This window comes from Triplophysa dalaica, chromosome 18 (genome assembly GCF_015846415.1).
Source record: "Triplophysa dalaica isolate WHDGS20190420 chromosome 18, ASM1584641v1, whole genome shotgun sequence".
Taxonomy (NCBI): Eukaryota; Metazoa; Chordata; class Actinopteri; order Cypriniformes; family Nemacheilidae; genus Triplophysa; species Triplophysa dalaica.
The window spans coordinates 16879973-16905569 of record NC_079559.1 but is presented as its reverse complement, the minus strand read 5'-3'; the positions used below and the strand labels follow the sequence as shown (position 1 = coordinate 16905569).

The following is a 25597-nucleotide window of genomic DNA, read 5'->3' as shown; positions in this document are numbered from 1 at the left end:
GTTTGACAACACCCAAGACAAACATCTAAGACTGGATTGAAACCAAGCAGAGCACTACCACCTCTGTAATCCGTATCAAAATCACAGAAAGTATGGTCAACCTTTAGGCATAATCCAACCACTTTCGTCTGTGTTTTATATGGTAGATGTAGTGTTTGTTTGTGTCAATCTGATGTTACACTTTACATTTCAGAATCCTCTAACTCGAAAGATCTGCTAGTCTCTGTGATTACCACAGTCTTTCAAGCGACTCTTTTTAACTTTACCCTGTCAGAGAACAACACTAGCCGTGGCGCAGTTATTAACCGGTATCCCAATGGCGATTCGCCGATGGCAGGTAAACATCTTCCGTAACTCCGCCCTGAAACGGTCATGAAGCCACGCGTACAAGAAAGGGTTACAACAAGAGGAACTCATTCCACACCAATGACACAACAGCTGGATCAACAGAAAATAATGCTTGTCGATAAGGTCTATATCGATATCTCGAAGAACATTAAACACGCTTATCGGCAGCCAACAGATCCCAAAAGCCGCAACAACCAATGACACAAGGCGAAACGTCTTCCGCTTCCGCGCACGCTGGGCTTCTGCTTGGCTTTGGGTACGATGACCTGGTACCACGCAGTTACGAAGCTTTACGGAAATACACAAATAGGAAATGCACAGGGCAGAGAGTGGAAGAACGTATGTGATGAAGAGTGTGCTGTAAGCGTAGGATAGTCGCTCTTTCTCCTGTCCCATCCAGAACTCCTCGCAGATGGTGAAGCCTTCGTCTTTGAACTCAACGTGGTAGGTGTGAGCCACGGCTGGAGCTACCAGACCACACGAGAGAATCCATATCCCAGACAGAAGGTACGTGCAGGCCAGAACTGAGATGCGTTTCTTCAGAGGATGAACTGTGGCGTAATATCTACAAGTTAAAAGGACAGTTTTAGGCAATGAAGGTTTCAAACTTTCTCAAACTTGTAGGCTACTTGAATGCTAATCTTTACATCTGGTTTGCAAATAAATGTTCATGCTGTATTTTGGGATGTCCGTCTCTGTAAGGCAATTGATTCTGCTTAAGTGAATTACCGTAAAGGGTTAGTTCACCCCCCCAAAAAAAATTTTCCGTCACTCATCGCCATGTCATTTCAAACCTGTGTGACTTTCTTTCTTCTGCAGAACATAAAAGAAGATATTTTGAAAAACGTTGGTAACCAAACAACATTGGCCACCATTGTTGAGATTCATGGACCGATTCTTCATGTCTGTGTGTGAAATTTTTTGCTTTTTGTTTAAATATTTATTTAATTTTTCACAAATCTTTGTAGACCACAAAATGCAATCAAACTCCGAGATGTTATAATGTTCGTATGGACACAAAACCACTGAGAGATTTCTCATAATATTTTGAGTTGAACAAATAGTCATAAACAGTTGAATAAATCATGATTTTTTTATATTTGGGTGAACCACCCTATTAAAGATGGTTTATTGTCTTGGGCTGGGAAAAAGCCTTGTTATTTGCCCAAAGCTGCAGTTACCCGAGTCACTTTCAGGACATTTGAATGAAGATACATCATATTGTATTCTCAAATATATCTTCTTTTTTTGCTTAAAGATGAGCTGAACCTTTCGGAAGCCTGGAGATACTCCGCATGAAAAGATACTGTTTTTATTCTGTACGGTTTGTGCATGCTGCCATGTGCTCGCTCTTCTGTGGTCACACATTTCCTCACCTTTTGTCCAGACTGGCTGAATGGTTCTGCATCTAAAACCCCAGTGGTAATATCAAGGGCTTTTAAAGTTTAAGTTTTAGTGTGGGTAAAAGCACAGTGGATGAACCACCATGTACAGTTAAAAGAACAAGTCTATGCCTTCACCTTCACTGTCTGAATTCAGGTAAAATATATCTTAATGTCAACCATCATTCATCATTCATTGAGATGCTAGATTGAAGGTTACAGGCTCTATAAAGGTAAAAAGATGGATTAGGCAGTAGGATTCATCTTTTAAGCAGCGTTAAAGGGATAGTTTACACAATAATGAAAATCATATAATTGGATTCTGGATTTACACACCCTGCTGTTGTTTAAAATCTGTATAATTTTCTTTGAACACAAAATAAGATATTAAGAATAATGTGGGATATCAATCCATTTTAAGGGGACTATTAACTATCATAATAGCTTCGTTTCCTGCAACGGAAGTCATTGTTCGGTCAATGCCCCAGAAATGTTCGGATACAGACATTATACCAAATATCTTCTTTTGTATTCAGTGGAACAATAACATGTTTGCAGGTTTTAAACAACTTGAAGCTGAATAAATAATGACAGAATTTTCATTGTTGGGTGAATTATCAGTTTAAGAGGAGCTTTCAGGATTTTCCTATTTGGCAGCATTAAGCTATTTTTTATTCATAGAGAATTTGTGTAATCTGGAGAAATATGGGACACATTTAGTTGATGTGGACATTTATTGCTCTTTCACAGGCAAGTTTTTGCTACTATGGGCTGTCAAGTGATTTCAAGTTTGTGTCCCTGACGTCACTGAGGAGTGGGGCTATTTACAAATTATAGACAAAGGATCTTGTGTAGCACAGAAGAAAGTCATACATGTTTGAAATGACACAAGCCTTGGCAACTGATAACATTTAGATTTTTCTTATTCCAATAAGATTGCTTCTAAAAAGCAAAAAACTCACCTGTCCACCCCAATAGCTGTTAGCGTGAACACCGACACGTACACTGTCACGGGTTGAATGAGGAACACAAGGTAGCACATGAATCTTCCAAACACCCACCCTCGAGGATTAAAAGCGTACGCCAGTGTAAACGGCACACAGGTGGCACACATCAGCATGTCGGAAAATGCCAGGTTACCAATGAAGAAGTTGGTGACATTGTGCATCTTTTTGGTGTGACAGATGACGTATAGTAACAAGTAGTTACCGAAAACTCCAACCAGGACCACGAGAGCATAGCAGGGGATGATGAGAGGTATGAAGGACTGAAGAAGCTCCACGCCGACAAACTGTGGATTGCGCTTGGTTGTGTTCATTGTCTGTAGCACTACTTCATAGATTTGACCCGTGCTGGAATTCTCCACGGTGGCATTTTCCAAACAACACGAGGGCGTGGGAGAGCCAAACCATTCACCTTTGCTATCCATTGTTAGGCTAGAAAAGACCTACAACGTGAAGGATTGGGATTGTGGGATATAGACAGAGAAATATTTAAAAAATATTTAGAAACAGAAATATTTTGGTTACTTACATCAACATGTAATATGTATTTAGGAGAGGTGTAAAGCAACAAATTTAATTGACTCGTGTTACTGTATGGAGAGGTTTTTTGTGGACTTGTACTTTTTTAAGTAGCTTTTAAAACCTGTAATTTTACTTGTACTTAAATATGATTTGTGTGATGTATTGTACTTTGTTATATTTAAAATCACATCCATTACTTAGTAAAAAAAAAGAAAGAAAAAATTGCAAGGAATATTTAAGCAACCATTTTAGTTTCAAGACAGGATTAGGGATGCTGTGCAAACTGCCATTTTATAAAAATCCTAATGTGCAAGAATGTAGAGATAAAATAAACAATATTTGTTCAAATTAAGCTTCTACCCTTGTTGCATTGGTAACTAATAAGATGTTTGAACTGTAAAAGTCAAAACGACATTGTTGCATAATGCTCTATATTGTAAATGTTTAATGGTTCACTAATGTCCCAGATAGCAAATTTTTGCAGCCCATATCCGGCCCACACCTTACTCCCCATACCAACGTGGAATGATGGCACTTGGGCGGCCCCCTCCTGTTTGCCAGATTTGGGTCACAGGCAAGCCAAAACTATGCCACATGTCAAACATAAAAACAAATAAAGTTGACACAAACAGAAACAACAGTTCATTTCAATTCTGGCCCAGATTTATTCCAAACCAACACCATTCTGTGCTCCTGATTGACAGAATTTGTATTGAGTTTCATTATTAATATTATAGTGATGATTGAGTCATTTGTGATGAACATCTGCTGTTAAAAAACAAAATCACTGCAGATAAGTTCAACAAAAACTAGAAAAAAATAATATACCCAGAGAAACACAACAGCTACAACCTGAGATACAACCCAGCTAACAAAAGTTTGTTATAAGAACGTTCCTTGGAGGTTTTTCACGTTGTAAAATATTTGAAATGTCAGTTTTTTATGTTTTAAGATCATTCCCAACTGACGAAAGTCACAATCATGGTGATCAGTGTTTTCTTGAGTTTCCTTGACCCATGACATTTACTCTTGTACATATATGTACTTTTAAAGTACATTTGTAATGGATATGGAAATGATAATCTAATCAATGGTGTTGGTGGTCAGTGAGATAACTACCATGTTTACATATGAATAAATTGATGTGCTGCTGATCTTGAACGAACATTATAACATCTCGGAGTTTGATTGCATTTTGTGGTCTACAAAGATTTGTGAAAAATTAAATAAATATTTAAACAAAAAGCAAAAAATTTCACACACAGACATGAAGAATCGGTCCATGAATCTCAACAATGGTGACAATTAGCAAAAAAATTATAATTCCAAACAAACATCGAGGTTTATCCTTTTATCCGAATTAGTTGGTTGTTTCTCACCTTTGCTGAAATTCATACATTGATTCTTCATGTCTGTGTATTTCTTAAATGTGTTTTGATAAATATACATCCATTTTTCGAATAGAAATCTTACAGAAATACAGGCTGATGGTCGACCTGCTGGGCATTACTGCCTGATGCACCTCCAGCGGTGCCTTTTGTGCAGGTGTGCTCCTCTGAACAGCTCTCTGGGCATAAACGGATCATCAACTGGGGACCACCAGTCATGGATGTTTCGTTCCTTTAACCCCAGTACATCTCCTGATGGCGAAGCGAGGGCAGGGATCACTCACTGCCACCCCCTGCTGATGCCCTAGGTGTTATTCGGCCCCCCCCCTATGCTTCATCCTTAATCACAGCCAAAAGCTGCCCTTCTCTGCCAGTTCTTTATTAGCTTTTCGACACCCTGCTCCTGTATATCCCATGTCGCGGAGCATGCGAACCCCCGAGGATCCAAAGAAAGCCCCTGCATCCCACTTCGACGGGAAACGTGGTGGCTTTCCTGCCAGCCTCTCTGCAGTCTTCTGCCAGGTTTGCATACTTGGCACGCTTCCGCTCGTTGGCAGCCTCCCTCCCCTCCTCCCATGGGACAGTTTGCTCCACAAACAAGATGGTCATGCATGGCTCTGACTACATAATCAGGTCTGGCTGGAGCGAAGGTTCTACGATCTCCCTGGGGAATTCGATCTGCCTCCCCAGGTTGACCCTCATGCTCCACTCGCTGCCAGATGAGAGGACTCTAGATGTTGTTCTCTGGTGAGGGTGGTCGATGTTTTCCTCGGCCCTTGCAAAGAAGATGGGCATCTCGTTGGCGCAGAAGGTCTACTATTAGCCTCCTGTCTATATGACTCTGCGATCTCTGCTAGCTTCCTTAACACCAGATTGTGCCACCTATAGCGCCTTGGGACAATGCTGTCTTGCAGCCTGACAGGATAAGCTGGAGGCTTGCATAGCTGGTACTGCAAAGGGGGCAGAGTTCTTCTGTGCCGAACCACCGGTGGAGGTTTCTGGGACAAGGTAGAGTGTCATAGAAGGATCTGATCAGGAAGCCAAGTCTGGCCTGGGGGATCTTCCACAGGTCAGACCATGACAAATGCCTGTCAGTGACACCCTCCCATGACATCCAGCCTCCCCGCCTTGATGTTAAGGCACTCCAAGTCGGTCCTTGTCACTTCTACCACCAACATGCCTATCAGCTCTTCCTTGGTGGCCTTTGACCAGAAGAGGAGGCCGGCTCCACCCTCCTGGACTCTGCCGACTATTTCACAATCTTTCAGCCTGCTAATTGCCCTGTTGACATCTTCCTGGGCTTTCCACTTCCTCCCTGTTCGTATGTTAGGGCCAGCTGCTCTCACCATTTGGTCAGTGGATTCCCTCAGTTCCTTTACCATCTGAGCCTTCTCCTGCTTTTATCCAAGGCCAATGGATTGCAGTGGCAGCTGTTGAGTGTTCCTGCCGAAGAGGCTTATGTCTGATAGGCATCTCAGTAGACCCAGCCATTTCCTGAAGAATGAGTTTGCCAGCCCATCCATCTGGTCTGCCACCGAGGAGGGGACTTCGCTCATCTTCATAGGCCACATCACTCTTGGATACAGTATGAACTGGTAGCTCCATACTTATACTTGCCAGGGACCTGGCTCTGATTCATCCTGGCCAGGCCATCTGCAAGCTGCTTCCTCACTGTTTCCCCCATCTGCCTATCGGAGAGGGCTGCTGTGTAGGTACGACCAAAGCTACGGACGGGTTGATTTACCAGCAATGGGATTTCTTCACCGCCTGCGACAAAGATGGTATTGTCGCTTCTAACCCCTTTCCTGAGGGACAGGCTGCGTGATTTGGCGGGTTTGATCTTCATCCTCGCCCACCCCACAAGCTTTTCAAAGCTCTTCAGCAGTCTTGTTGTACATGCTGTCGTCTGGAGAATGGTGGTAATATGGTCCATATAGCCTCTCACTGTTGGTAGCCTTTGGCCAGATGGTAGTTTCATACCTCCAACCATCACCCTTTCCCCCATCAGGATGACCTCAAAGGCTGCAACAGACAGGATTGGAGAGATTAATCATCCCATGGCAATGCGTACTTCCATCTGTTGCCAGCCTGTCGTGTAGTCCTGATGGGTAGAACACATCTTGATGTCTTCAAAGTACTTGGCCACCAGGGCATGAATGCTGATAGGGATGTAGAAGAAGCCCAAAACATACTCGATGTGTTGATGGGGGACAAACCCGTGTAAATTGGCAAAATCCAGCCCCACCAAATGCAGGTCACCTCTCTCTTTTTGCTCTCTGAAGAATTTTTTTATAGATTTAAGAATTGTTTTGTTAGTATTTCTGCTATACAATTCTGTGATATTTCTGCAAAACAATGCAAAATAATCTTGCACTTGTAACCCGTTTTAATACATTTACATCTAAAAATATTTGAATATCATGAAAAAGGTCAATATTTTTTGTCATTAATTTCAGAAAGTGAAACCCACATGTTAGATGAAAAATGAAATCAGCATCTCCATAAAGCTTGTCAGCAGAAGGAAGCATGAAGTCTGACAGCAGACATCTCTGTGACATATTGCAGATGACAAACTATGTATTGTAGATGTCTAGCAGATGTAAATGCAGACATCAAATAGATGTAAACCAGATGTATGCTTGCTATCAGGGCTTCTTGAATTCAATGAGTCAATTTTGAAGGCTGGTTTCCTTACTACTGGTACAAATGAATCAACAGGAATTAGGTTTCTTTTCCTCTCAATAAATGTGCAGTCTGTCTGCACAGTGGTAGGGAAAGCTTCTAAAGAGATAAATGAAAGCTTATGTTTGAGCTTTCCGATTGAGGGATGTTATAATCACAATCACAAATGGGCCTGTTTCACTTGTGCTGAAACACAAATGAGCCTCATTCACTATAGTGCCATATAATTAAGTGAATAAATGTCTCGAAGATTAAGGATAAATGCTCTTTGGTCTTTCTTTTAACAAGCTGCTGACGAAAACAAAGATAGTCTTTTCTGTTTCTTGTCTGATTTTACATTTTATTGTCTATCAGTTATGTTTCGTTACCAGTGCGGAAAAGAGTCGGACTCAATTGAGTAAACAGTAAACAGTTTTTTCTGCATGCTATAAAAGTTACTTTACCATGGCAATTTCCCATGGCAATTTTCCATAATCTTCGAAAAGATGCATTAATATTTTTCCATGGAATTCAATTTACATTACAAATGGTTTATTAATGGTCATTTAGTAGGCATAGGATATCCGATATGCAGGACTGGAAAAAGGTTAATTTTAAAATGAATTTTACTACAGATTACAAAATACGTTCTTTAAAGTGATTTGTAAGGTATTTCGTTAGATTACTGTAATTTAATCGAAATATTTTAGAATACTGATAAGGTAACACAAAGGAATACTGATAATGTAACACAAAGGGATCCTGTCATGATTCCCTCGTGGGAAGTTTCTGTTTGAATTCTTGTTTTGTTATAGTTTTCCCCATTGTGGGTGTTTTGTTTTGTATTCAATAAAAGATAATTTATTAACCCCTTCACCGCTGCCTGCAGTTGGGTTCCCATAAAAATCGTGACATCACCAAACAGAGGACTTGGTTATACATGCTTAATGTGAAGGGATGTACTAAATGAAAAAAATATTCTCTACAAACAAAATAAAAAAATCATCATCCTGTTAAAACACATCATCCTGTTTAAACACATCATCCTGTTTAATCACATCATCAAATCACATCATCAAATCACATCATCCTGTTTAAAGATTTCACCCCCTTCTCTGACAGCATTTTGTTTCATGGAAACTTGCATCATTAAATAAAAAATTCAAATGTAGTTTTTTCAGAATTACGAGATTTAAACTTGCAGTTGCAAGTAATGAAATCAGAATTGCATGAAAAACTCACAATTGCGAGATCTCTCCTTTTGACATTTGTATGGTAAGTTTATTTCATGAAATTCTGATTCTGAACCGTAGGAACGGCCGGTGTCGAGGGAGGATCGAGACATGAAAGTAAGCGTCCTTCAGGTCGATTGCCACAAACAAATCTTGACACTCGATGGATGTCAGGATGCACCTCTGCGTGATCATCCTGAACGACAGCTTGTGAAGGTGCTTGTTCAGGGTACACAGATCTAGAATGTGGCGCGACCCGTCGTCTCTTTTGGGAACGATGAAGTACGGGCTGTTAAACCCGCTGAACATCTTGGCTTGAGGGACGAACTCGATGCCTGTTTCGCAAGAAGGGTGGTGACCTCTACCCGAAGTACGGAGGTGTCCCTGCCTCTAACAGAGGGAAGGAGGTTTCCCCTGAAACTTGGGAGGGTTTCTGGTGAACTGGATCGAGTAGCAAAGACGGACCGTCCTCATTAACCACCGAGACAGTCTGGCCAGCTTTCAAGCTCCCAGGGACTGCAGGGGGAATAAGGGGACGGTCTGCTTCACCATTCCCACGGGGGTGGTCATTGACTGGCGGAGAAAAAGAGCTTTGGTGACGAGGCAGGAGCCGTCCCGTAACGACCTATCAGAGCCATGGCTGTGAAGGTCGGGCCCGATGTTGTTCTCCCTGGGGTCTTCCCGTCAGTGTCACTTCTTGCGAGAAGGTTGCTGACGGGGTTGAGGTTTCCCGGACTTTCTCGGTGTCACTCATCTGCGCAAGGTTAAGCCAGAGGTGTCTCTCCTGGTCCACTAGCATGGACATCGTCCGACCCAGGGCCCGTGCTGCCACCTTGGCCGCCCATAGAGCGCGGTCAGTGGCGGCATGGAGATCCTGCATTATACCCGGGTCGGCATTACCCTTGTGGAGCTCTCTCAACGCCATGGCCATCCTGCAGGTCCACCAGGCCAAGGCGTTGAGAGAGCTCCACGAGGGTAATGCCGACCTGGGTATAATAAGAGAGAGGAGGCCTCTCCGAAGAGAGGAGGCAGCCTGGCCCGCGGCAGCGCAAGCCTTCGACACCAGTGATGCCAAAATCCTACACGCCTTGGGCGGTAGGCATGGCTGATTCCCCCAGCCTTTGGCTGCCTCACCATTGAGGGAAGTGAGGTTGCCGGAGCTGGTTTGATTGGGGCGGGCCGTGAGTTGAGCGCTCCGAGTTTACCACAGCTCCTAATGCACTTCCGATAAAAATGGCACCGGGGGTGGGCGCGGTTTGCACCGTGCTCCGGCCCCCTGGAACCACGTATCCGGCCGCGAGCGTTGGGGAGGTGGCAGCGCGTACACTGCCAAACAATACTCGCGGCTGCCCGGGTTAGCATGGCTGACATCACCTCTGCTTCCTCCTGAGCTCGACCCCCCTGGGGAGGGGGGAGCTCGGAGTCGTCAGTGTCGGATGCCAGCAAGTCTCCCTCCGATGCTGCGAGTGACATCTCATCTACGTCACGCATCGCTTCCGAATGCGGGCAAGATGTGTCAACGAAAGCTGCCTCAGCATACTGGACGACCAGACACTTGACGCAGCTATCGTGTCCATCCCCCTCCTCGGTGAGGGTACCGCACCCAAGAGAACAGCGGGACATGCCACCCTGGAGAATGCTCAGGCCTGAAAAGGACCTTTTAGAAAATATCTCTAACACCTCTGGAACCGCCGAGACACCCAGGGGAAGGTCGCTGCAGGTAGGTCAGATAGCTCATAATGTTGCATTCGTGAGAGTTTCCCTTATTTATCACGCCACCGTTCCCAGCAATTTACAGAGTGCATTCGTTTTTTCCGGTTTTTGTTATACAAAATTACAGCTTTTACAGCGCCAAAAACAAGCATTAATGTTATGCCTGATCATCATTGTCAATCAATATTGACAAAGTCGTTGACCAAAGCACAAAAATTATCTTTTCTCATCCAAAAGCAAACTCTTGAATCTTCAGTTGCTGCACATTAATGGAACTTTACAATAAACTGGGTCCTATGTTTAGATGAAACTACAAAATAAGCTTCGTTGAGGCAAATTCAGAATGGTTAATCCAAAAATTATGATTCTGTCATAATTTACTAATTGTCCCAAACCTGTGTTAATGTCTTTGTTCTGCTGAACACAAGGGGAGACATTTTGAATAAGGTTTGTGACATGGCCACAATTGCAGTGGATTTGAGAAAATGAAAACTTGAGTTTAAACAAAGTTCATTTCAAATTTCATAAACAATGCCTTCATTCTGCAAGTAAATTTTGATGCCATTGAAGAAAAAGATCATTGGGTGAGAAGGTTCTTCAATGCACATCTCATTGAAAAAAAGGTAAGATTTTTAATCTCATATTTAATAAATGTTTCCGTTTTCTTAAGGAAATCAATTTTTATTTAAGGTCATATCTATAAAATGAACATAAGACAATTATACAGCCGGGCGAAGGACTCATTGAGTATTTACGATACCACAATATGAAGAAATGTATGTGATAAAAATTTAACATTATTTACTGAATGTTAAAAAAATACATAATTTAAAATGTATTAATTAAATTTATATCTAGCCTAGTCAGATGATAAAAAGTACACTTACATTATGTACTTATAGGGCTCTCCTTTTGTACACTAATTTTATACGTTTTACTAATTATACATTTGTATTAAATGTATTACTACTTGAGATAATCTTAAAAACATAAGTGTACTCAGCCAATCTAAAATCTTGTCTAGGGCACAAACACTGGGTCGGACCTGTTTTAAGACACCACGAATATGAAATGTGATCAAATTTTATTTAGTCAGCACTTAGTTACAGGTGGTAATTAAATACATTTTAAATATGCCTACATAAATAGTATGTTAAAAGCACATAAATCAAGAAACAGGAAGTGTGAACTATAACTTCTCCCGGAGCAGGAAACCTCCGCTACTTCAACTATGACTAGATAGAGCGGAACTGTTACTATAGCAACGATTTCAACTTAAGAGTTTGTCTCTGAGGAGGCTTAAATACTAAAGCAGAATTTTTAGAATACAATCATACATTTAGTGTGCGGAAAAGAGCAATTAGAGTATATTTTGAAAGAGTACTTTTTTATCAAAGAGCCACACACACCACTATAGTCAGGCTTACGGAGCCGCACTGAATTTTTTTTCTAATCTATCTACTTTTTTTGTCATAAGGTAGTATAACGCAAGGTATGTTTCCATAGATACATATTAAAAATGTCATGTATAAAAAATATATTAAAATAGTACTTCTTGGCTGCTTCCTCGTGCCAACCCCGCGAGACCTAAAAGATAAACTGTGGTCTGTGACCGTCACGCGCAGTGCACCCGACTCACTTCTGAGCGGACCAGACTACAGCCGTTTTTCTGAGGTAAAAGCTTTTTACTAACCGTTTTATTTAAACTCAACCTAAAGCTTAAGCTTACAACAAAAGAAAATTACATATTATGAAGAGAGTAATAATAATCATAGTAATAATCATCGAGTAAGGACACAGACAGTCTGAGGGGACAGTTTCTTTCACGCTTTCACACAACAGTTGACGGATCGTCTTTTCCGTTAAATGTTGGCTACTGCATTAACTGCTCACACGTGGTTTCCTGTCTTTTATGTGCTGTTTACATCTGAACCATATAAAGGCCGCTGTCGTATAAGTAAAATACCTTTTCCGGGTCCAATGTTATTGTACGGAAGGCGCCGTATATTCATAAACTGTGAATCGAGGCATTTCATTTAGGCTATATGCGAACTGAACCATCTTTACAACAAATTAATTATTCCTTTTGAGTAACAAACTGAGAACAAATGTGTTTTTCTTTGTTATTGCAGATGCAGTAAGAATGTGAAACAGCAAGGCCACCGACCACATCATAGTCAAAGCCAGAGACGACTGGCGGTAGCAGGCATCGTGCAAACTAAAGTGTTCTTATTACATTTTGTTATTCAAATGTTTCGATTATTTGTATGTTATGTAACTGACAATAAATGTCTCGCAGTACTTTTAGTCAGTTGTCTTATTTTGAGAAATATAATAAAATATTGCATGCATATAAATGATTTTATGCTTAAAATTAAGTTAAATTCAAGTCTGGAAAAAGACAAAACTTTGTATAGACGTCTTTTAACAACCCGAAAAAGACGTCTTCTCAAAGACCGGAAAAAGACGTCTTATCACGACGCGAAAAAGACGTCGTTTCACCTTTCACTTTTCAACCACATTTCGACGTTGTTTGGACGTCTGGCACTGACGTATTTTCGACGTCTTTTAGACGACTTTTTGCTGGGTGGGCATAGTCAAATGTTTACCGGGAGCCAGAGCGCCTGACATCAAGTCAAATTTAAATGTGCTGGCTAAAACTAATCGTAAATTCAGTAAGATTGTTATTCACGTCGGCACAAATGATGTTAGACTCCGTCAATCGGAGATCACTAAAGATAATATTAAAGAGGCGTGTGAGCTCGCAAAAACGATGTCAGACACTGTAATATTCTCTGGCCCCCTTACTGCTTACCGTGGTGATGAGATTTATAGCAGATTATCATCACTAAATGGCTGGTTGTCTGAGTGGTGCCTGCAGAATAATATGTATTTTATAAATAACTGGAAGAGTTTTGAGGGCAGACCTGACCTGTTGAAACGAGATGGTCTCCATCCCTCCTGGGATGGGGTTTCCCTCCTCTCTAGAAATTTGGCACACAGTCTTAATAATGCTAAAGTCTGACTACCTAGGGCCCAGGTCAGGAAGGAGACAGAATGGCTTAACCAACTGTCTGCCTGCCGTCTCACGTTACAGAATACACAAAATATACAACATGTAATAATCCCTTTTTACAAACAACATAAAATAGAGACTGTGTCTGTCCCCCGGATTAGCAAACATAAGATATTGCGTAAACCTCTTGAAAGTTATTTAATAAACGTTAAACAAATCAAACATGAACGAAATACAGATAATCAACTGTTACGACTTGGATTGCTTAATATTAGATCTCTCTCAAATAAAGCACTTTTTGTTAACGATTTGATAACTGATCATAAAATAGACATGCTTTGTTTGACAGAAACATGGCTAAAGCCAGATGATTATATTACTCTAAATGAATCCGTTCCCCAAGATTATTACTATAAACACGAGCCACGTCTAAAAGGTAGAGGGGGAGGTGTCGCTGCCCTTTACAATAATTCTTTTATCACCTCTCAGAAGTCTAATTTTAAATACAATTCTTTTGAAGTCATGGTACTTCACGTATTGACACCTAATACTAAGGACAAAACATTTTTAAAATTTATTCTAGCTATTGTATATAGGCCTCCAGGGCACCACACAAATTTTATTAAATATTTTGGTGGGTTCTTATCAGAACTAGTACTGGCCGCAGATAGAGTCCTTGTCGTCAGTGACTTTAATATCCATGTGGACAATGATACAGATGCCTTGGGACTGGCTTTCAAAGACACTCTTAACTCCATGGGCGTTAGTCAACATGTGTCAGGACCCACTCACCTTCATAATCATACTTTAGATTTAATACTTTCTTATGGTATAAATGTGGACGATGTTAAAATCGTTCAGCAGAGTGAAGATATTTCGGATCATTATCTGATATTATGTTTGCTTCAATGGCCTACGGCTGCAAATCAAACTCCTTGTTACAAATATGGTAGAACGATTACTTCAACTACCAAAGATGCGTTTCTCGATAATCTGCCTGAATTGTCTAAAATATCTAGCATGAGTAAAAGCGCTGACGATTTTGAAACTACTATTGAAAATTTTAACCCTTTTTTTCTCGGAAATATTAGACACAGTTGCTCCTCTGCGTTTAAAGAAAATTAAAATAGCAGCCCAACACCATGGTATAATGGACACACTCAGACTCTAAAAAAAGCGTCCCGGAAAATGGAGCGCAACTTTAGAAAAACTAATTTAGAGGTATTTCGTATAGCATGGAAGGATAGTACTCGAAATTACAGGAATGCCATAAAAACGTCTAGATCCGCCTACTTTTCAACACTAATAGAGGAAAACCATCACAACCCTAGGTTTTTATTTAACACCTTGGCTAAATTAATAAAAAATAAGTCGTCATCGACGTCAGATTCTGATTATCAGCATAACAGTGATGAATTTATGATCTACTTCACGAGTAAAATCCAAGATATAAGAGAAAAAATTATAACAATGCAACCTGTAGTGAAATCCGCTGAACAAACTAACTACAGGAGACCCCTTAGGAGAAATTGCCATTATTTTCTACAGTAGATCACGATGAACTGTCTAAAATCATTAGATCATCTAAATCAACAACATGCATGCTAGACCCTATACCTACAAAACTACTGAAAGAAATGCTCCCAGAAATTATAGATCCTCTTAGTATTATTAACTCATCTTGACATTAGCACATGTGCCTAAAGCATTTAAGGTGGCTGTTATAAGGCCTCTTTTTAAAAAAAAAAACTCGACCCTAAAGAACTAGGGAATTACAGGCCTATATCGAATTTACCTTTTATATCTAAAGTTCTGGAAAAAGTAGTTTCAACTCAATTATGCTCCTTCCTCCAAAGGAATGACATTAATGATGAATTCCAGTCTGGATTTCGAGCATGTCACAGTACATCAACCTGATCGCGCCGTGGCTGTATTTCATTATTGGTGTTGCTAGACCTCAGTGCTGCATTTGACACCATTGACCACAGCATACTTCTACATAGACTCGAAAATTTCGTCGGCATTAACGGAATAGCATTGAAATGGTTTAAGTCTTATTTATCCGACCGTTTTCAATTTGTAGCAATACAAACCGAGGGCTTACTGTTTGAAAAATTGTGTAAGACGTGTGAATGCAAATAACAGTGTCCAGTTTTGGCCGAGCACCTGGAAACCATGAAGAGTGTTTACAATCAAACAGAGTACGACAGTGTCAAAAGCTGCAACCGCTTAGCTCACAAGTGAAAATTGGTTGAATCCAACAGGACGTGAAGTATTTCACAGAAAACTGATGTATCCTGTCACTCACATTTATATGAACAGCCATTCTTTTCACTTTAATGTCAAAGTTGTAGCGTGATTGGATCTAAACAACTCAAGGCATACGTCACCTGTCGTCACTTCTTAAACTCCCTTGTGATTTCTTTATAATGGAGCTTACATGTCATTGTTGTCCATAGCAACACAGCTGCCTTGATCTTCGACAGCCCACTTGCTCCAGTGGTAGGCTATCGTTTTATTTTAAGCTCACCATGCTTACATTATACCTCTCTTCATGTGTTTTTCGCACATCCATTTCTATAGAAATTCAGGATTTTTTCTGTGCAGCATAACAAATGGGTACTGTTCATGTTTACATTTAGTCAAACTGCCACACTTTGCAAATAAAATGTAGAGGACAAATCAAAGCATATTTCAGATTAACACTCAAGACTGCTATAAATTAAACATTGTTTTTGACAAAAAGCAATCCACTGTCAAACTTGCATTGCCCATATCAGCACAACATTTCTATGTCTTAAGGAATCGCAATAACCTCTAGACCACATCTCTTACGTTGCGGTTGTTAAAACCTGTGATATTTTAAAAATAAATCAAGGCGCTCCAAAATAATCATGGTGTGAACTACTGCAGAATAAAACAAGAGTGGCCAATATGTGTAAGCATGCAATCAGTTCTCTCCTTTCATTTTCCCTTTAAATGCAAATATGATTGATCAATTGATCTAGTGCCAGACAAAAACCTTCTTAGAGCTTTAGACATCTTTTGTCTGGTTTAACACATTCAGACAGTGAAAATATTTTTATTAACAGTTCTTGTTTGTTTTGAATTAGAGCTGCACGCTTTGAGGAAGTTGAAAAAAAACCATTACTTTGTTAACTCAAACAGGGTTGTAAAATCAAAGAACCCATGGTATCGTTCCATAGTTCTGGGACGTCCCACTTACATTAGAGACTTTATAACTGCGAATAATGCATACATCGGAAGTGCTGTCAAAGAGAGAGATCTTTATAGCCTTCAATATGAATTCACGATATAGGGTAAATCAACATGTTTTATGAAATATTGCATTGCACAGTTTGTTACCAATATCCACTTGAAAAATGTAAATAAATAAATCGCACACAATTTTAACTTTTTAAAGCCATGATCTGTCAGAATGCAATAAAGCATAAGTAAAGGTTCTTAATTTAAATGGTAATGCAGTTAGGGTGACCACCCGTCCCGCGTAGCGCGTGCGCGCATAGCGTTTGAAGCCCAATTCATGCGTCCCGCAAATTGAGACCGTGTCACGCATAATCAATGCTTGCTCAAAAAAAAGTTTGTCGCTCTGTATCCTCGAGCCCCAGGCAGCCAAACGAACATTACTTGACAGTTCAGCATGCTACTGTTGCCACACCCACCCCTCAGTTGAACTGCTGACTAGGTTCCCAACAAACATTGGTCCGACGGCAACGTCGTGTCCCTGGCCGAAAATAGTCGCGGTAGGACGACACTAGCCGGTAAAAATATGTGACATATAACATTTCCTAAAAATTCATTTAGATACATGCGTAGATGTCATCAGATCTCTAGGGTTGCATATATGATTGTTACTTTGACTTCAGCTACGTTTAATTATATAAATATTGAAGCGGTTGAAAGGGCGTCCTCTTGTGACGTCCTCTACACGTGCATTTTTAGTCCATCGTGACCCTCTGTAAAATTCTTATGAAATAAGCAAAAGAAATTCTGCTTACCTTGAATAATACTGCAATGATTCATTTGAGTGCCCAATTAGTTTTAAAAATGTTGTGAATAGACGTTGACTGACGTTACACGTCATGCACCCTTTCACAATTTAAAGTGGATGATTGCCAAAACTGTGCGGTCAAAATCCGTAATCCATGCTCCAGTCCAGTTGGTGGCGGTAATGCTCCTTCAGTTGATTTACCATCCGCAATAAACTCTAAAGAAGAGGAAGACTCGGTAATGTCGGTTTGGTTTATTTCGAAAAGTGACGGAGTATTACAAATACTTCTGTTGGGTAAGTACATTTTGTATAGTTTTATTAATGTGGTTGAGTCTTACTTGTTGGACACGAAGGAACTGAAAGAAATGATGCGCACATGGTCAGCTGCCATGTAGTTTGTGTGTGGCTAAAATTAGCTAGCAGGCTAAAAGGTCGTTTAAAGTTAGGCTTTACCCTAGTTTCTACACTTGAGCTGTGCTGTGTAACGTTAATGCTTCTTGCTAGGATATTGATAGCAAAATCATCAATCCCCCAAACTGCTAACTCGTTCCCTGCCACAGTTATCTTGTCATTTAAAAATCAACCGTTCACTGCCAAAGACGAGTTATTATTCATTACAGAAAATGTATTGTGAGCCATCAAAGTTTAGAGAAAATGTTAAAAAACCCTGAAGCTGGCTGAGAACTTTTTTTGTAAAGGCTGGCAGGTAAAGAGCTAACGTTGGCTGAGTTTTGTGTCAGTTACAATTAACATCAAGTTGAGTAATTTCATGCAACTACAGGAACAATGTGTAAATAAATCAGGGGTTCCAAACCTTCTTCCTTTGGGACATCCGGCCTAATTGTTTGTATTAAACACAAAATGTGACAGCAAGTGTCACATTCAGTTTAGGTGTAGTCATGTGTCCAGGTGTGTCTGTACATATTAATGAACAGATTTTTCTTTCAGGATTCCAAAGGAATATTTTCCATGCTTTTCGGTTTTAAAGATGACTTCAGCGAATAGCTGGCATTCTGGAACATGGCAAGTCTACATCTTCTATTAAGAGATTGCATTGTGACAAAGAATGTGTGTGTTTGTGTGGATGTTAGTTTGTGTTTGTTTGTTTTTCTCTTTCTCTGTGTATAAACAAATATTTGGGTAGTTAACAAAAGAACCATAGTGATGGCAGCAAATCTGAAAACAAACTGTAATTTTTCTGAGGTGAAGTAATCCTGAGTCATTTATTTCACAGAATCACGTTAAATGCCTTTATGGTGAAATTTATCATGAGGGGTGGTCAACTTAAAAAGAAGCCATTCAAAGCTATACTATACAGTTCAAGGTAATTTTGGCCTTATGACATTGCAAAAATCTCTTGTTCCTTGTCTATTTTTTCATTTATGTCATTTTTATTTTCTCTATTTAGTGGACTTCTCTGTAAGAATATCAGGTTTTACCAGAAATACCACTTTTACAAAGTTTAGAGGGTCTTTCTCAAGGGCACCACTAATCTAACATATATTCTTTGTCACAATCTAGACTCTTCATAGAAGATGAAGACTTGCCATGATCAAGAATACCAGCTATTTGCTGAAGTTCATCTTTCAAAACGAACAGCATGGAGTACAGTACTCATCAGGTGCTTTTGCTACCCGTAAATACGTTTATTCTAGTGTTATTTGTAACTTTTTGACATTCGGTTATTCTAGAGAAGAATAAAGTCTAATACATGTTAATTACAATCTTGTATGTATTTTAAATTTAGTTGTGTGATAATCTGACTTTTTCTAAATACATTCATGTAATTTACCTCAAATTTTGCCTTTGATTTTTTTTCAACTTTTTTAATATTCATCTTATTTTCTCTCACTCAGATGCTGTGAACAGGTGTAGCCCAAATGCAACAGATTCAGACTTTGATGCAGCAATGGCGGAACACATGAAGCACACTGGGGTTGATGGATACTTGTTTTATGGCTGGTTTAACAGTAATACAAGACTGTTAGGAAATAATTTGGTAGTGCCATAGCTCTGACTTCCATGCATCAATGGTGGAACACATGAATCACACTCCTGGCAGAGCCGGTGGTCGGGGACCAAGAAAATGAGTTAACATTTTGAAAAAAATGGACTTAAGTAGTTTCAAATGTGTTTCTGTAATACTGTACTTTTGTCATTTTCATGTTTGATTATGGCTGCTGAACATCAATGTTAAACTCCAGTGCTATCGAGATTCTACTATTTTAATTTTCTTGTTTGAATAGTAGCTGTAATACAAATGGAAGACAATTAAAAAATGTGATGTTCACTATAAAATATGATGTGCTAAATTAAGACACTTATTTTTGCTTAAGTCCACATATAAAGTGTTATTGTTTGTGATGTACACGTGATTGAAACGTTTTATAGACGTTCAGGTCAGACCGGACCGATTTTGGACCTTTTTAAAACGTATGTCAATTTAGGACACGTAAACCTTTAGACATAATTGCTTGCCTTGCACGATGTTACACAACGCGAGTATGAGTATATTAAACGCATTCTTATATATACGCTTACATTAAGCAGCTACACATCTAGTAATAAACGTCCGGAAGCGGACACATTTGGACGGGCAGAAAAGACGTGGAAATCACGTTCAGATGACGTCAAAGACGTCGGTTCAACTTTCATTTTGGAACTATTTTTCAACCGTGACGGGACGTGTCGGAATTACGTCTTTTCAACGGTCACTAAACGTCCAAATGTTTATTGGGTTGTTCCGTTGTTGTCATGACAGCGCGCGCACATTCACACACTGGGAAGGAACTTTTAGATGCGCGCTCCAATTTTGAAAAATGGAGAAAGATACTGAGTCTGAGCCAGGGGCGATTCTAGGTTTTCAATATTAGGGGGGCTCAGCCTCCAATGAGGATATATATAGAGAGAGAGAGCCACACTCTAATCACCATATATTGTATACGTTACTAAAATAAATAATTAAGAAAGAATATGCAGAAAAGAATAAATACAAGTTATTGTTATTCGAATGAATACCCAGCGGGCACCTCGATGTCAATTTGACGTCAAATTTCAGACAAGATTTGATCAAGATGGTGCACCACATCATTTCAAATTCAAATCATACATTAAATTCTTCAAGGTTTTTAATGAGGTGAAAATATGAGGTTTATCCCATACTGAAATTGGTTAATGTAAGTATAGCCCAATATGTTTGACATTGAAATGACGTCAAATCAACGTTGCATTATAGGCATTCATTTGATGTTGTATTGACATCATATTGACATCAATGTAAATCCAGTTGAAATAGCATTTTTCTTCTAACTGGCCCCTCAAAATGCATCTATTTGTCACATCTTTTGAAGCAGTTGTTGGATTTGTACATGAAAGTGGACTGCTGTAACTTCTGTGGTAAAAAACACTTTTTTTAAAAGTATGTAAATACTCATGCTGAAATAAAAGGAAACAGTGATTGTTAAATTTTACAAGAAAATATACTGATTTGCCAATAATACATTCAGATGTAATTACAATTTAAAATATTAAAAACAAAAGCAGCATTTTTGCTGTAACCCCACATAAAGTATTATGTATCCTTATTTTTGTTATTTATAGTGATATTATATTACTGTAAAATTAGAAAAACATTGCTGTAATTGAAAATACTCATAAAATTGTAATACCTTATAATGTATGTACCATTTTTACAGTATTACAACTTCATGTTCATTTTAGTCAAAAAACTCTTATAAATATTTTATAAATTTTTATTTTTCCTTAATTTTTATTAATAATCATTAATTAATCATTAATTTTATTATGAAAAATGTTGGGCCTACAATGCCCATTCATTCTCTGTAGTTTTAATGCCCATTTATTATCTGTCTTATGTATTTCTTAATACCACCTGTAGACGGCGCCATGGCCTATTTCACATTTCCGGGTTTCTCAGCAGCTGAAGTTAGTGAATGGACTACAACAATTAATTTATTTTTTGTGTGAAATTTGATGCAAATGTAGTATAACATATTATTTTATACATACACGTAAAAATATAAAATTTATAAAAATATTTGGAGGATTTACTACGTTGACCGTTGAAACGTACGTCATCACGTCTTGCGTAGAGGCCAGTGTTTGCTATGCGGTCGAAGCATTGGACAAGGTTGTCGCTTTTTATCAGGTGAGTAATAAACATCTCATGAAATAAAAAATACGTTATATTGGGTAACTTTGAAAACCTAGAAGATTGTGTTTTGATGAAATATATGACTTGGCGATATATTAGAATCTGGTGAGTTGAAATATCCCGCCAGAAGTACCGTGAAGATTTCTGAGGTAATGTTAATGTGCGATCCATTAAGCGTGTAACGTTGAGTTAACGATTTAGAAATGTCAGTGAGTAATGTTAGTTTTGCAATTAATATTCGGATAAAATAAAAATGCCCTCATTTGAATCTCTTTACCGATGCTATGCGACAAAGCGAAACATACCCATAATTATAATTCATAATTTGATACACACTGATGAAGTGTTCTAAAATGTCCTGGTAGAAGGTCCACTGTGTCAAGCAGGACCAGCCCACACTACTAAAGGTACCAAAAGCTGGTTCAATGACCATTTGTGTTACTGTGCTCAAAGGAAAACTTCTCAGCTGTTCTGGTCACTTAGTTGTATTGTTCAACAATCTTAACAATCATTGAATACTGATATGGTTGTCTTTTTTTTCAGAATTCTTACAAACAAATTGATGTCAACAATGAATATGGATGGCTCAGGGCTGAAGAAGGCCTTTGGAAAACACGGCTATGTCGTGTTATAATAGGTACTACATTACTTTTCTTGTATGATTAGAGGATGTAGTGTCTATCAACATATGCTACATTTTAAGTAAATTAAACATGTAATGCTTAAATTACAATCTTATCTTAGTAAACTGACACATTTAAAACATTTAACAACTCTTAAATATTTGCAAGTAGTGCACATTTCTAAATGTAACAGATACTTATTTAAACCTGGGAACATCTTAGTGTTAATAAACATTTAAGAGCAGCAACTTGCATTAACTTCTATGTACAAGTGATGGTTGCTGAAAAATGTTAGGTATATTTTAATGTCTTAAAAGGTGTGCTAATTGTGGTTTCATCTTCATTTAGGTGCACTACAGCAGTCCAAACCTTCATTATCAGAGGCTGAAATAAAAAAATACAGCTAAAAAATCTCCGGTCTGCTCCCGATAGATGTGGGGGTATGGGACGACAAAAGGGGAAATCGGCGATTGATGTGTGTTCAGATTCTGAATAAGTAGGCCTTAAGCCAATTGTTTATCAAAATTATTTTTGTTCATTTGGGATATGATCTGGGAAAACCCATCACATGGTGAAATAAAAAATACTGGTTTTAGTATCATATGAAAGCTATTAAGCCCTTTCCAAAACTGTTTTTATTTAATTTACAAATTGTTTTTATGGAGTGGGTGGTCTAGTGGGTTAAACCACTGAACTGGTAAATCAAAAGGTTGCTAGTTCTATCCTAGTAGCCACCACCAGTGTGTCCTTGAGCAAGACACTTTACTCCCCGTTGCTCCAGGGGGATTGTCCCTGTAATAAGTGCACTGTAAGTCGCTTTGGATAAAAGCGTCTGCTAAATAACTACACGTAAATGTAAATGTTTTTAACAAATGGAAAGGGCTTGAGAGCTTTCATATGATATCAAAACCTGTAATATGTACAATTTTGTCATGTGATGGCTTTTTCCAGATCACTTAATATTTATATATCAATTTAAATGTTAATATTTAATTAAAAAGTAATTCAAGGAGGATTTTATATTTATTAGTGGTTTAAGAACATTTTAAATTTCTGGAATTGTAGCTGATTGTATTTAATAAAACATGTCTTACATTAAGTACTGTTCTTTCATTATTTATTGGTCTAGAATAGGACATCAATTTGTTAAAAAATGTAAAAGAAATTGCTAATCAAATTAACGTCAAAACTTGATGTCAATTTGATGTCAAATTTTGACATCGATTTGATTTGCATTTTTGACCAATTCTTTGATGCCGATGTTTGACGTCAATTTGATGTCTATTTAACATCAATTGCCCACTGGGTATCACATTAATTGGTCAATCTGCAACATTTATATTTCAAAGTGACAACAACAGCCACAGTCCATGAAATAAACGTCACAATCAACTGCTGAATCATTATTTAGTAAAAATAACTTAATATGTTTCCCTGCCATTCATTCTGTTTAGCACTAGCGCTGTCACTCTCTGCATGACTGCGTGTTACTCTATTACCTCCACAATATGTTTTCAATTAATGATAACAATACTGAAGTGTCTGAAAACGACATAGAGCTTCTGTGCACTTTTATTTCCTCTGAACTCAAAACAATGAATAACACTGCCGCACCGGGCTGATCTACAGTAACTCTTATCTGCCCGTCCTCTTTCCGGAGCTGTCAAAACTACGGTCACCTCTCTATAACTATAGCACATCATCATTAATGACACTTTCTGTGCGATACAATATCATCTTGATCGTGGAAGTATGCTGTCATTGGTGTTTAGTGATTTCATTTTTCTTGAGGTAACGTTAACAAATAGTTAACGAGGGGTGAACGCACATAAAACTTTTAAACAGTGGATGGGAAATGGTCTTGTATCGCTTCCATCATATTAAGATGCATTTATAACAAAGAATGGCAAAAATGCAGATGTCATGTTAATGAACACACCTTGTAAAGTTACTCTGCTAATGACGTTAACTCCAATGTGCTGACGTGTGTGAACTGAAGAATGCGCTAAATAACGCAGCCTAACGCCGTTTTCATAATAAGAGTTTTAAAGGGGGCTATGAAGCGATCTCGAATTCTTGTGCAGATACATTATACACAATATTTTAGGGGGGACTGAGCTAGAACTTTAGGGGGGCTTTAGCTCCCCTAAAAAGGGCCTATAGCAACGCCACTGGTCTGATCCATTAATTAAAAAGAGAAGGTGTGGGTACAAGAAAGACTGGGAAAATTAAATAGCTAAAGTAAATCGTAAGTGGAAGTGCATTTGTCAATTCATTGAATGTTCAAAATATTGTGAATCTTTATTTAAAAAAATATACATTGGCTGGCCTATTCATGAGCATACATCAGCAATTACACATGTTTAGGGGAATAGGGCATTATTATGGGGCAGTCGTGGCCTAATGGTTAGAGGGTTGGACTCGTGACCAGAAGGTTGCCGGTTCGATCCTCAGGTCAGGCGGGTAACGATTGAGGTGTCCTTGAGCAAGGCACCTAACCCCTACTTGCTCCCCGGGCGCTGCAGCGATAGCTGCCCACTGCTCTGGGTGTATGTGTGTTCACCACTTGCTGTGCGTGTGTTCACTACTCTCTGGATGGGTTAAAAGCAGAGGTATATCTCGGATATGGGTCACCATAAATGACAAATTAGTCACTTTCACTTTCATTAATATACCATGTAAGGTGGTATGTGCTAGAAATGGGTAAACCACTATCTGTGAGTCTGTCTGGGGAGTGGGGGCACCGCCGCGCCAGCCATTGTCCCTCAGAAACATAACCCTTGTCCCCCCTTGGGCTTATTAGCACCCTAAATGCAGTATGCAATTTACAGAAGAAACAGAAAACGTAAAATGAATCGGCATTGTGGCATTGTGTTTAATCATTTAAACTTAAAAGGATTTAACCTTTTTCATTTTTTATGCTCACAGTCAAAGTGTCAAAAACGTATATTGTCGAAAAATGTAATCCTTGAGAACGTCGCACAGTTTTGTCTTATTTGGTTGCGATGTACAAACTACGCGCTCGGCCACGCACAAACATACGCCTACAGGTTTACAATAGCCTCTCTTTTTGTCAGTTCGTCCATCAAAACTAAACGAGAATGAATTAATAGATGTATAGAAACCAACGACAGATTTATTAACTAACAACATAATAGACTATATAGATAGATAAATCTATACATAATTAATCCTACATTTATTAACTGTTAAATCCGAATAGACTGCGGAATATATGAACACTCCTGTTATTTGGAATAGTTCACCAATTCACATATTGTATATGGATTATAATACATAATATGAGATCTCACCTTGGCAACAGATGTGCTTTGATTTTTCCCCGTAGACGCGCAGTAGCTCGTACACACTGCCGTTTTGTCCGTTTATCATGAAATGTGCCACCGGACCAAAGTGAGAAGCTCAGACTTGTGTTTCCCGCTGGTGAGGCGGAGTCATGTCATTGTGAAAACCGAGTAATTATGCGAATCGTAGCTTGTCGCCATGAATCTTTTATAAAGC

General features: G+C 39.0%; 1 protein-coding gene and 1 long non-coding RNA gene across 2 annotated transcripts; one reads left to right on the top strand and one right to left on the bottom strand.

The window, feature by feature from the left end:
- Positions 1-266: 266 nt before the first annotated feature.
- Positions 267-25494, bottom strand: prlhr2a (prolactin releasing hormone receptor 2a). Its single transcript, XM_056772289.1, has 3 exons — positions 25390-25494; positions 2693-3177; positions 267-913 (listed from the first exon to the last, which is right to left on the bottom strand). Exons 2-3 carry the CDS (start codon positions 3157-3159, stop codon positions 271-273), a joined length of 1110 nt encoding a protein of 369 aa, XP_056628267.1. The 5' UTR covers positions 3160-3177; positions 25390-25494; the 3' UTR covers positions 267-270.
- Positions 20310-23174, top strand: LOC130439765 (uncharacterized). The gene is made up of 3 exons (XR_008909475.1): positions 20310-21446; positions 21996-22089; positions 22424-23174. It is a non-coding gene; the product is annotated as an uncharacterized LOC130439765 (long non-coding RNA).
- Positions 25495-25597: the final 103 nt, after the last annotated feature.

Bases quoted from the DNA above. Each gene is read 5' to 3' on its own strand.
- prlhr2a (XM_056772289.1), bottom strand. From the start codon at position 3,159: ATGGATAGCAAAGGTGAATGGTTTGGCTCTCCCACGCCCTCGTGTTGT. The intron at 914-2,692 runs GTGAGTTTTTTG...TTTAACTTGTAG, and splicing joins ACAGCTATTGGGGTGGACAG to ATATTACGCCACAGTTCATC.